Source organism: Anolis sagrei, chromosome 1 (genome assembly GCF_037176765.1).
Source record: "Anolis sagrei isolate rAnoSag1 chromosome 1, rAnoSag1.mat, whole genome shotgun sequence".
NCBI lineage: Eukaryota > Metazoa > Chordata > Lepidosauria > Squamata > Dactyloidae > Anolis > Anolis sagrei.
The window spans coordinates 134,483,069-134,496,429 of NC_090021.1; the positions used below are offsets into that span (position 1 = coordinate 134,483,069).

Consider the following 13,361-nt stretch of genomic DNA (forward strand, 5'->3'; position numbering starts at 1 on the left):
TCAAAAGAAACCTGGATTTTTTATGTTGCAGTGTAGGAGAGGCTTGAATCTACACTGCCAGATAATACGGTTCAAAGCAGATAATCTGGATTTTATATTGCACCTTAGAAGAGGCCAGTCTACACTGCCAGATAATCCAGTTCACAGCAGGTCTGGATTTTATGTTGCAGTGATGAAGAAGCCCGAGTTCACACTGCTAGATAATCCAGTTCAAAGCAGATAATCTGGATTTTATATTCCCTCATAAAAGAGGCCAGAGTCTTACACTGCCAGATAATCCAGTTCACAACAGGTCTGGGTTTTATGTTGCAGTGATGAAGAAGCCCAAATTCACACTGCTAGATAATCCAGTTCAAAGCAGATCATCTGGATTTTATATTCCCTCATAGAAGAGGCCAGAGTCTACACTGCCAGATAATCCAGTTCACAATAGGTCTGGATTTTATGTTGCAGTGATGAAGAAGCCCGAGTTCACACTGCTAGATAATCCAGTTCAAAGCAGATAATCTGGATTTTATATTCCCTCATAGAAGAGGCCAGATTCTACACTGCCAGATAATCCAGTTCACAACAGGGCTGGGTTTTATGTTGCAGTGATGAAGAAGCCCAAGTTCACACCGCTAGATCATCCAGTTCAAAGCAGATAATCTGGATTTTATATTCCCTCATAGAAGAGGCCAGAGTCTACACTGCCAGATAATCCAGTTCACAACAGGTCTGGATTTCATGTTGCAGTGATGACAAAGCCCGAGTTCACACTGCTAGATAATCCAGTTCAAAGCAGATAATCTGGATTTTATATTGCCTCATAGAAGAGGCCAGAGTCTACACTGCCAGATAATCCAGTTCAACGCAGGTCTGGATTTTATGTTGCAGTGAAGAAGCCAGAGTCTACACTGCCAGATAATCCAGTTTAAAGCAGATAATCTGGATCCTATGGCAGTGTAGAAGGAGCCTGGCCCTCTCCTCTGGCCTTTCTATGGAGAGTGAGATATACCGAAAGCGAAACCAACCGCCACAAAAGGCGCTGATGAGGAAGGAGAGGGGAGAAAGGGCGTTGAGACGGTTTTGTATCCGAACTAAAGATTCTGAGCGCGCGCTACAACCCCCTCCCTCCTCCCCCCCCCTCGGAAAATAAAAGCGAGATCAAACTGCCACTAACCGGTTTTTTTCCTGCGCGTCAGAGGGCGCGCGCTTTTCCTTGTGGCTTAAGCGCATGCGCAGCCCCCACACACTTGTTTCGTTTCTCTTCCCGAGGAGGGATTACCGCAGCAACCACACATATCCCCTTCCGGTCTGAACGCCGCCATGTCTAGAGCGAATCTCTACAGCCGGCAATGGTTCTCAAGCTTTGGCCCGCCAGCTTCTTTCCCGAACTACCACTCCTAGCATTCCCTGCCATTGGTGGCTATGGCAGAGGCTTCTGGGAGTTGGAGTCTGGGACCTCTAGCGTGTCAGGGCTTGGGATTCCCGCTCCGTGGTTTCTAATTGGGAACCCGAAATGAAGTGGCAACGTCATAGGCTCCGCAGCCCCTTGGAGGTTTTCTGTCTCCCCTGACGTCACGGTTTCACGCATGCGTGGTTTGAGCCCGCTGAAATTCAAAATTCCCTATAAAGGAAAGCACTGTCAAGGCGCTCGGGTTTCATTGCTTGCACTAAAAAGGGTCTGTTGCTGAAAAAGCACAAAAGGTTTGTTTTTGTTTTGTTTTACTGCATCTAAAAGACATACTCGTTTGTTACCAGCTGTTGCATCTAATGCATGAAATATAGTGGCGCAGAATGAATGTATTTGGCACCACTTGAATTGTCTGAGCTCAAAATTATGGAATCATAGACATGAGAGGAAATTAAATGTTAGTCAAGGTGAAGGTAAAGGTTTTCCCCTGACTCTGGGGGGTGGTGCTCATCTCCATTTCTAAGCCAAAGAGCCAGCGTTGTCCGTAGACATCTCCAAGGTCTTGTGGCCAGCATGACTGCATGGAGCGCCGTTACCTTCCTGCAGAAGCGGTACCTATTGATCTACTCACATTTGCATGTATTTCAAACTGCTAGGTTGATGAATGCAAGGCTGGGTTAAAGTTGCTGGAAGAAACATTAACAACCTTACATATGCAGATGATACCACTTTGATGGTTGAATGCGAGGAGGAGCTGAGGAGCTTTCTAATCAAGGTGAAGGAAGAAAGTGCAAAAGCTGTGTTGCAATTAAACATAACCCCCCCCCCCCCAAAGATTCTGGCAACCTGACTAATTGATAACTGGCAAATAGAGGGGAAAAACATGGAGGCAGTGACAGCTTTTGTATTTCTAGGTGCAAAGATTACTGCAGACACAGACTGCAGCCAGGAAATCAGAAGACGCTTACTTCTTGGGAGGAGAGCAATGATCAATCTCGATAAAATAGTGAAGAGTAGAGACATCATACTGGCGACGAATATCCACATAGTTAAAGCAATGGTATTCCCCATAGTCACCTACGGATGTGAGAGCTGGGCCATAGGGAAGGCTGAGCAAAGGAAGATAGATGCTTTTGAACTGTGGTGCTGGAGGAAAGTGCTGAGAGTGACTTGGACCGTGAGAAGATCCAACCAGTCCATACTTCAGGAAATAAAGCCCAACTGCTCATTGGAGGGAAGGATAGTAGAGGCAAAGATGAAGTACTCTGGCCACATCATGAGAAGACAGGAAAGCTTAGAGAAGACAATTATGCTGGGGGAAATGGAAGGAAAAAGGAAGAGGGGCCGACCAAGGGCAAGATGGATGGATGGCATCCTTGAAGTGACTGGATTGACCTTGAAGGAGCTGGGGGTGGTGACGGCCGACAGGGAGCTCTGGCATGGGTTGGTCCATGAGGTCATGAAGAGTTGGAAGCAACTGAACAATTGAACAACAACAACAAAAGTTGTCAGAAGCTGGGCGTAACAGCGGGAGCTCACCCCTCTCCCTGGATTCTAACCTGCAACCTTTCAGTAGTCAACTCAGCAATAAAACATGTACAGTGTTTCCTCGCTACTTTGCAGTTCACTTTTAGTGGACTCGCTGTTCCACAGTTTTTTGAAAATATTAATAAAAAAGTAAATATTAAATATTTATATCCAGTGGAGGCCAGGGACATGCTGAAACATAACTCATGCTGTATGTATAGTATACAAATGCAGATACTCCAGTATCCAGGGAAAAAATAACCCAGAACACTTTTGGTCCCAAGCATTTTGGATAAAATGAGTATCATGTTGAGCTGGGAGCCTGGGGTGAAGATATCAGGTAACAAGGGAACCGTAAAAGGTGAGAGCAATTAAATAGAAAAAAAATCTCTTGAGGATAATCTTAAATCTATATCCTATCAAGTACTGAAATTATTCGTATGTTAAGGCTGCAGCCCTATGTAACAGGAGAAACAATATGTAGCCCTCCTATTATATTTTACTGCAACATCCATCAGCCTTAACCCAAGCATCACCACTACAACTCCCAGAAATCCCAGCCAGTTTTCCAGTGGTTAGGATTTCTGGGAGTTGAAGGCCAAAACATCTGGAGATCAATAGATTGAGAACAACTGGCTTAGAGTGCACCCATTGTCCTGTTCATTCCGGGAAGAAAATAAACTGCACCTCCTTGGAAGCACTACAGGCAGTCTCTGTGTTACAACCATTCGACTTACATGCGATTCATAGTTAAGAACAGGGGTGGGACTCCTGAAAGAGTTATCATGGGGAAAATGTGTCTCCACTGAAGCTTTCTCACCAGTCCTTGTTTCCACAATCCCCAAATTCTCAAAATTCAATTTTCACAGACAAAGTGAGGCAAAATCTTCTGAACAGGGGCACAGACAACAAAACAAACATCTCAAGGGTGTTAACTCTTCCCTAAGCTATCCAAAGTTATATATAATCATAAACACACACACACACACATATATAAGGCCCAAGTTACACTTAAAATGTACTTGTTCCAACTTACATTCAAATTCAATTTAAGACAAACCTACTGGACCCCCTGTATATTTCTTATAGTCAAAGGGCATGATCCAAATGAATTTATAACCTGTGAAAAGGGGAATTCAAAATACTTTCATTTTACAATCATCCCTCCACATTAGACGCTTGCAAATTGGATTATTTGTAGATTTCATTGGTCGCTCTCGAAATCACTAGGTCTTCCAGTTGAACTTGCCATAAAGTCACGCTGGAGAACCTAGATAATCCTAGCGAGTTGTTTTCGCAGTTTAAAAAAATAGTTGCATGTAGGTATGCCACCTAATCCCTTTAACTGGCATTATCATAGGGAAGTTTGAAATTATATAGACCTTGGGGAATCACTTGTGTTGTTAAACAGAACATGTGTATGTGAGATTTAGCAGAGTTCTGACCTGACCATTCAGAGATCCTATGTATTCACACACACTTTGTACATCTAACTCAAATTGGTGTTTACTGGAACGACTGCAGAAAATACATGCAATATTGATGCCCCAGCTCACCGCAGTGTTACAGCGGTAGGGACATCTGGATCTCAGTAAAAGTTATTTTTCTGCTGCTAATGGAATTGAAATTTCATTACCTGGCTTTTGTTGCTCTTTGTCCTTAGTCTTCATATGGACAATAATTGGACTGGCCTTTGGCTGCATTGGAATCCATCAATACAGACTTACCTGAAAATAACTCAGGTAGAACGTGTAAGCCATATCATTCTTAACAGTGTCACCTTTTTTTCTTCTGTATGATTTTTAACATCTTTCCTTGATGAAGAAACCAATGAAACTTCAAAAGTGTTCATGATGCATTTTGTCCTTTACAGTTGGCCCAAAAAGAGTATTGTGGATTTTGGGTTCAGTAAAGGACTGGTTTCATTGGAGAAATTGTTGACTTTTTTAGTTAGATCTAAAGTTATATGAGTAGCAGTCCATTAGGTGGCACTGTTTACCATTTTTGACTTAGAAGAATGTATTGTGGGTTTATATATATATATATATATAGAGAGAGAGAGAGAGAGAGTTTCAATTTTTAGTCAAGAGCAGTGTTTCTCAACCTTCCCAATGCCACGACCCCTTCATACAGTTCCTCATGTTGTGGTGACCCCCAACCAGAATTTTTTTTCCGTTGCTACTTCATAATTGTGCTACTGTTATGAATTGTAATGTAGCTATCTGATCTTCAGGATGTATTTTCATTCACTGGACCAAATTTGGCACAAATACGCCCAAATTTGAATACTGGTGGGGTTGACATTTGGGAGTTGTAGTTGCTGGGATTTAAGGTTTACCTATAATCAAAGAGAATTCTGAACCCCACCAATGATAAAATTGGGCCAAACTTCCCAAACAGAACCCCCATGACCAACAGAAAATACTGTGTTTTCTGATGCTCTTTGGCGGCTCCTCGGACACCCCCTCATGACACCCCCCACAAGGGGTTCCGACCCCCAGGCTGAGAAACTCTCGTCTAGAGTAAGTTTCAGTCTACCAAATGTCCAGTCTGAAGTTTCTGTATAGCAAGAGTTAGCGCAGTATTTCCATTTTGAAGATATCTACTCAGAAATAACTCCCACTGATTTCACTCATGCTTTTGTAAATTAAATGTTTTGAACGCGGGTCTGAAACATGTGGCTCTCTACACGTTCCTGGACTTCAGATTCCATCATTCTTCAGCATTGGCTATATTGACTAGGGCTAGTGGATGTTGTAACAATGACATCGAGAGTGCCACCAGTTGCCTTGCCTGATTTAAAGTCATTTGAATTATTTATTGCATATACATTAATCCACATCAAAGTGTAGCTTGTGTACACAATGCAGAAATACTGTTCATGAAATAATCTATTTTATGTGCATCCTGGGGAAGGTCCGTAGATACAGAAGAACCTAAGAGCCTTGTGGGATCGAGTTTAAAAAGTTGTACTTTTACTAGTTCATAATTTTGCTTTGGCATTGAGTGCATACTGTTGAATTAATGCAATCAGACACTACTTTAACTGCCCTGACTCATTGCTATGGAATTCTGGAAGTTATAGTTTTAAAAGGTCTTGAGCCTTCCCTGCCAAAGCGGGCTGGCGCCTCAGGAACCTAACAACTCATAAGATTCCGTAGCATTGAACCATGGCAGTTAAAGCAGTGCCAAACTGCATTCAATCTATAGTGTGGACGCACCCTAAGTCCTTGGAGAACAAAAATAGAGTAGACTTCACTTACTATTGTTCATCAGCTTGTAACTGAGGGACCAGCAACTTCCATCTTTTCTCTACACTGGCCATGTTCACTTTAGACTAATAGGATTTACAATCCCACAATATTTCTAATTACTCTAATTATCAGAGCCTGTTTGCTCTGATACCGTAAATCATCTGTACACATTGTGCCTAATCATTTCTTATAGCCTTCTTTCTGCCCTTTTTAAGTCAACTGAGCATCATCAAATCTAGCAGGAATGAGTTCCACAAATATTTTTTCTGTATGAAGATCTATTATTAACTCATGGATTTATTGGCCATGCCACTGTATGTGATATTTGTGGGTAATGGGAAGACATGCATCTGTTCACAACACAGCCTCATCACATCAAAGAATGGATTCACTTTAAATCATGTTACTGCCTCCTGCAGAATTCTAGGATTTGTAGTTTGGAGAGGCCCAGGACTTGACTGGCTGAGCAGTTTAAAAACTCCTCCCTAAACTACAAGCACCAGAATTCTGAAAGAGATAGAAATTGGATTTAAAGTGGATCCACGCTCCAGTGATGAGGTCCTTAGGACAAGATCCTATGGCTGTGTGGAAGGTCCTGGGTTGCTATGTGTTTTCTGGGCTGTATGGCCATGTTCCAAAAGCATTCTCTCCTAACATTTCACCTACATCTACGGCAAGCATCCTCAGAGGTTGTGAGGTCTGTTGGAAACGAGTCAGTTGGGATCTATTTATCTACCTATCTATCTATCTACCTATCTATCTGTGGAGTGTCCAGGGTGGGAGAAAGAACTCTTGTTTGTTTGAACTATTGTTTGTTTGAGGCATAAATCCATGAGTTAATCGTAGATCTTCATGTCAGAAATTCCCCTGTTGTTGTTTTTTTGGTTTTGTTTTTTTAGTGTTGCTCGTTTAGAGGGTTTTTTTTAAAATACTGGTAGCCAGATTTTGTTCATTTTCATTGTTTTTTCCTTGCCGTTGAAATTGTCCACATGCTTGTGGATTTCAGTGGCTTCTCTGTGTAGTCTGACATGGTGGTTGTTGGAGTGGTCCAGCATTTTTGTGTTCTCAAATAATATGCTATGTCCAGGTTGGTTCATCAGGTGCTCTGCTGATTCCTGCCATAAAAGCCGTCAACAACATAATAGAATCTATTAGTCAAGCAGAGTTTTGCACTTTGGTGATGATGTCTGGTACATGACTGATGAATCGAAAGGCGTTTCTTTAGTAGAGCAGGTCTTGCTAATGTTGCTTATCACAGCATATGACTATTACTTTAGGGAAATAAACAATACAAATAAATAATTCCAAACAAAATCAATAAAGCACATACATGGCAATAAAGTTGGGAAGCCTTCTAAAATCACAGGAGATTAAGCAGTGCAATAGAAAGTAGCCTGTTTTGATCCATTGACTGACATCCTTTTGGTTAGTCTCAACTAGACTAAAACCACTTAATATTGAATGGTAATTTAACACATAGGTTAATCTCATTGATACAGTGGGATTATTCTGTTTAGAACTAATGATAGGATTTAGTCTTGTAAAAGAAAAAGGCAGAAATGAACCCAGTAGCCTTTTTGAGACTATGTGGGAAAATTACATTTAAAGCATAAGTGCAGTCGGGTTTATCAAAGCAGACTATAGTCCACAAAAGCTTATGCTGGCAATTTCTTTGCCCAGTTAGTCTCAAAGGTTGTACAGTACTTGATTTATTTTTATGCTAAAACAGATTAAGACAACAATCTCCTTGAGTTCAATAGGAGACACTCTCAGGTAAATGTGTATGAGGCTGCAGCTTTAATCAGTTTTGTCGGTTCTGAGAGTCTGTGTGAAAATGACAGTGATTCTGTTTTTACTTTCCATCTCATTATATTTGACTTTAGAAAAAAAGAATGGAATGAAGAATAACCAGAGGAATTTCAGTTATCTTATCCTCGGCGGAGAGACTACTAGGATACTTAGCACAGGAGTATGGCAAAGAAGAAAGGGGTGTTAATTTAGGCTGGGGAATGAAGAGAGGAAAATAACAACAGGATGGATGGAACATGAAAGGCAAAACGTGAGAAGAGTAGGGAGGTGTCAGAAAGGAAAATCACAAATAGAAGGGATAATCACAAGGAAGGGGAGGGGCAGAAATAAATTAAGGCTGCAATCCTGGTCAGATTTGGCTGGGAGTTGGCGCCATTGAACATACTGGGGCATGCACATGAATAGACATAAATTAATGAATCAACTGTGAGAAATCAGTTGAGTTTACCTTTTTCCAAATATGTTTTTTTTATCCTAAGTTTGGCTTGTTCTGGCTGATAGATATAAATTACGAGAAAGTAGTTGCAGAGTGTAGGTCAAGAAATCCTATTTCATAAATGTAGCGCATATTCTCAAGGAAGATAAAGGTTGTGCATCCCTTAACTGACATTCTGAATGCAAAATAATCCAAAACCATCCACATGGTGGCTGAGATAGGGACACCTTTGCTTTTTGATGGTTCAGTGGGCACAAACTGTTTCATTCACAAAATTATTGAAAAATGTTGTGTCTAAAATTGCCTCCAGACTAGGCATGTGACGCATCAATGAATATCTTGTTTTCAACTTGGGTCCCATTTGCAAGATATCTACATTTGTGAGTGTGTATTTCAAACTCCAGAATTTGAAAAAAATATGGAATACTTCTGGTTCCAAGAAGTATATATTTGCAGATGGCCAATTCACTCACACCAGAAGCGACTTGCAGTTTCTCAAGTCACTCCTGACGGGGAAAAAAAATGGCAGTGTAGAAGGGGCCAAAAACCCTTTGCACAACCAGATTTACCTAGGAGTCAATCCCATAGAACACAAAGAGTCATACACATGAGTAAGCATGCCTAGGATTGTGCTGAAATCAGTGAATGCAAAGCGAGGAATGGGATACCAATTTAAAGGCTGAGCTCTCAAAAATGTGCCGTGTATCCCAACTTTTGTGTGCTCTAGGTGGCAAATATGAATTATGAAAAAGTAATTGTGTAGATCCAAAAATCCTTTTTCAATAAAGTGGTCCAGCTATTGAAGGAAAGTGCATCCCTTATCTGGAATTCTGAAATCTAAAATAATTTGCCTGGGTGGCTGAGCTAGTGATAACTTTGCATTTTGATGGTTCAGAGGACACAAACTTTGTTTCATGCACATTTTTTAAAAAAGTGCATAAAATTACCCCCAAGCTGTATATACGTGAAAGATGAATGAACATCGTGTTTAGACTTGGGTCCAGCCTGCAAGACATCTCATTAGGTATATGCAAGTATTCTAAAATCTGAAGAAAAGAAATACATATCTGAACCTTCAGGGGTCTTCATATCATTTTAAAAAGCTCGCTATGTAGAATGTGTGCACAAAACTAGTCCAGAAACCAAGCCTGAATGCATCCAAAGTGTCCCAAAATTAAGAGAGAGAGAAAATTGAGACTCCTTGTTATTTGCAACAACCTATAGACCAGATGTAAGCTCCATGCTTTTAATGGGACTGAAACCATGTAAGTGCATCCAGGCTCATATCTTTAGAATATCCTTTGCCAAAGTGTGGCTGGTTGTAATTTAAAGATCTTTATCAGTGTTCTCAAATGTGTTTATGTTGATCTTCGCAGCCAATGCAGTCTGAATATTTGGAGTGATGGGGGTGACTAGTCTGTGGCAGATCCTGGAACCCGTCAAAGAGCATGTTCCCCTCAGCAGTCTTAAGGGAAAGACTTTGGCTGTGGATTTAAGCCTCTGGGTGTGTGAAGCACAGATGGTTAAAAAGATGATGGGAATCGTCAAAAAACCTCATCTTCGGTAGGTAAACTATCCTTTTATGTGACTAACTTCCGGCAAAAATAGTTTCTTACCTTATATAGTGGACTAAAGAGAACATTTGTCTTTATTTCCTGCTGTCCTCGAGTATAAAACATATTTGAAAGTAATTTGTTATCTAACTCATTATGAAGTCCCCATTCAATATTGGGTTACAGTTAGCATTACAAAAATTTTTAAAAGACATTTGTTACGTTATTGTTTTATAAGTATATGTTTATAATTGTTGTTGGTGAAGTGTCTTCAAGTGCTTTCTGATGTACTTTCTAAGGCAAATCTGTACTGAGATTTTCTTGACAAGATTTGTTCAATGGTTATGTACGGACTGAGTTGACATGATTTTATCTTGGTGAATGGCTGTTATGTAATTTATCCTATATGTATTGGTTAATTTTAATGTTGATGTATGATATTTTAGATTTTAGTGTTAGCATTGAATTTTTGCTGTCAGCTGGTCTGAGTCCCTCTACGGAGGTAGAGAAGATCGGGATATAAAAGTTTTAAATAAATAAATAAAAAATGTTTTTTCCCCTTGCTTTACTCTAAAGTCACCCATTTATAAGTGGGGATTTTAGCCTTGGTGTCCTGATTTCAGCCTTGTTACATGACCTAAAATTTGGGGGAAAAGATTTCCCCTTGACATTAAGTCTAGTAGTGTCCGACTCTGGGGGTTGGTGCTCATCTCCATTTTTAAGCCAAAAGGCCAGTGTTGTCTGTAGAGCCTCCAAGGTCATATGGCCAGCATGACTGCATAGAGCACCGTTACTTTCCCACTAGAACAGTACCTATTGATATACTCACATTTGCATGTTTTCAAACTGCTAGCTTGGCAGAAGCTGCACCTAGCAGCAGGAGCTCACCCTGCTCCCTGGATTCAAACTGCCAATCTTCTGGTCAGCAAGTTCAGCAGCTTAGCGGTTTAACCCTATGCGCCACCGCGGCCCCTATAAATTTGGGAAGAGACCCTAAAAATGGCCCCAGAATTACACCCCAAAAGTAAATCAAATAAATCATGGCCATGTGCTGCTTATTCATGCCGCCATAGTAGCTGATTTTGCATTACTTTGCAAAGGAATGTCACCATTCCATCCAAAGGGCATGTTGTACCAACAAATACGTATTTTATATAAAAAGTTGGATTTCTTCCCATTTGTTTTTAATTAAAAAGTATTTTTGAAGCAAGCGTGAAATCTTTAGGTTAATAGTTTTGCCAAAAGCAATGAACATTTTAAGCATGAAAATAAATGAATCAGTTCTATATTGGTAATTGATGTCTGCCATGAGAGATAAGTTTATTTTTTGTTTCTTTTATAAGTCATAGGAGGTAAGGAATGAGGAAAGTCAAGAGTAGAGCACTCTGGTTCGTCCTCCCAAGTTCTTCTCCAAAGTGTCAAATCTATTTTGAGGATATAATTCAACACCTTGAACCATTATTTTCAAGCTCAGACTAAAACCTGGTATAGATTACCTGGCAGACAAGTCACCAAACACCACTGCCTCCTTGTGAAAATGTGCTTGCACATGCATGCACCTCATTAAATATTTAGCTAACCACCAGTGTCTGCCAACAACCATCTTGTTTAAAATTGGTTTCACTTTCTTATATTACAGGAATCTTTTCTTTCGTCTCTCTTCTTTAACACTGATGGGCATCCATCTGGTGTTTGTCATGGAAGGAGATGCTCCAAAACTGAAAGCAAATACAATGGAGAAGAGAAAAGAGATCCGCTTTGGGCCATCTAAGAAGCCTGGTACTACAAGAACAGGGAGGTCTCACTTCAAGTCTTTCCTAAAAGAGGTGAGTTGCCTTGGCTGGTTGTATTTTCAGGGTGTTGTATATAGACAGTGTTATTTTCATAGAATGGCAAGTGTAAATATTAGTTAAAATCATATTCTATACATCTGGCCAAAAATTTACCAGAATTTAGAATGCATGCAATGTTTTGACGTGTTTCAATATATTTTGAGACACACAGGAACTGTATTGGTTTCCTCTTGCAGTTTGATATCACTGACATGTCTCAAAGCTATGGAATCCTGGGAGTTGTAGATTTACAGGATCTTTAGTTTTCTCTGTCAAAGAGAAACTACAACTCCCAGGATTCCATGGCATTGAGCCATTACCGTTTAGGTGCTGTCAAACTGCATTGATTCTATGGCGTAGAACAGTGATTCTCAATCTGTGGGTCCACAGATGTTTTGGCCTTCAACTCCCAGAAATCCTAACATCTGGTAAATTGGCTGAGATTTCAGGGAGTTGTAGGCTGTAACATCTGAGCATCTACAGGTTGAGAACCACTGGTGTAGAATGATGCATCTTTAGTCAACTGTCATCTAAGAGAATGGTAGCTAAAGACTTCCTCTGATTTCAGGCTGTTTTGTACGGTTCTCAGATTTGTCAATCAACATATGTCATTCTATCTATTTCTATAGGGCTATGAAACTCCAAAGTTCTTGCTCTGTGATCTAGTGGACATTATGATTGATCCCTCAGGAGTGAAAAACTCATGACCTTTCAGCTTCTGTTGAATTGCAGAACCCATCATCTTTCACTGTATTGCTAGGCTAATGAAAGTTGCAGTCGAATAGCTGGAGAACTGCTTAATAGGATTCCCTTACCTGAGTGTTGGGTTCCCAAAAATTTGGCAAACTTTTCTAAACATCAATTAGTGACTGTTTTACTCAATTACATGAGTCTGTTGTGCAGAGTTTACAGTGAATTCTGCAGAAGATGGTTTAGCTGTACTACACAAAAAGGAAGCGCAGCCTGTTTAGCAAGCCTTGCAAATGGTGATTTATCAATAAATGTTTGATTTTTATATCTATTTTATATACCCATAAAATATACACAAATGTATGTGTGTGTGTGTGTGTAGTATACATATTGAATGTATGTCTCTGTGTATATATATGTATATAAATATACACACACACACACATATATATTAGGCCTGTTTGATCAAGAAAAAAATTGTTTCTAAATTCGATTCGTAATTGGGGTGTTTTTTTGTTTCGATATTTAAAATATTTACAAAACTTTCCAAAAAAATGTTTTGTTATTTACGAAATTTCGTAAATATTTACAAAACATTTTTTAAACTCCATTTGCCTAGTATTTTAAATATCGAAATTTTTTCTTGATCAAACAGGCCTACCAACAGACCTCTGAGGATGCCTGCCATAGATGTGGGCAAAATGTCAGGAGAGAATGCTTCTGGATTGGTCATACATACAGCCCTGAAAAGTAAACTCACACAACCGGCCTCCCGCGCCATCCAATCGGCTCCGCCGGCTCCTGCGCCCTCCTCCTCCTCCTCCTCGGGTGAGCGCGCGCGCGCCATCCAATCGGCTCCGGCTT

The 13,361-nt window shown here is 40.3% G+C and overlaps 2 protein-coding genes across 4 annotated transcripts in view; one reads left to right on the plus strand and one right to left on the minus strand.

Annotated features, from left to right (window-relative positions):
* The window catches only part of SMC6 (structural maintenance of chromosomes 6), a 49,791-nt gene extending 48,481 nt beyond the window's left edge, over positions 1 to 1,310 (minus strand). The window contains exon 1 of the mRNA XM_060787324.2: positions 1,163 to 1,310. The gene's annotated coding sequence lies outside the window, so the exon portion shown is untranslated. The remainder of the gene's footprint in view (positions 1 to 1,162) is intronic.
* Positions 1,311 to 1,539: 229 nt separating this feature from the next.
* GEN1 (GEN1 Holliday junction 5' flap endonuclease) overlaps positions 1,540 to 13,361 on the plus strand; it is a 39,621-nt gene continuing 27,799 nt past the window's right edge. For 2 of the 3 annotated variants that reach the window (XM_060787333.2, XM_067468687.1), the window contains exons 1-3: positions 1,540 to 1,689; positions 9,799 to 9,985; positions 11,615 to 11,801. In XM_060787333.2, the coding sequence (XP_060643316.2) occupies positions 9,825 to 9,985; positions 11,615 to 11,801 (348 nt within the window). In that variant the 5' untranslated portion in view covers positions 1,540 to 1,689; positions 9,799 to 9,824. Of the gene's footprint in view, positions 1,690 to 4,626; positions 4,666 to 9,798; positions 9,986 to 11,614; positions 11,802 to 13,361 lie in introns of those variants that run through there. The other variant, XM_067468686.1, reaches the window with a different exon arrangement.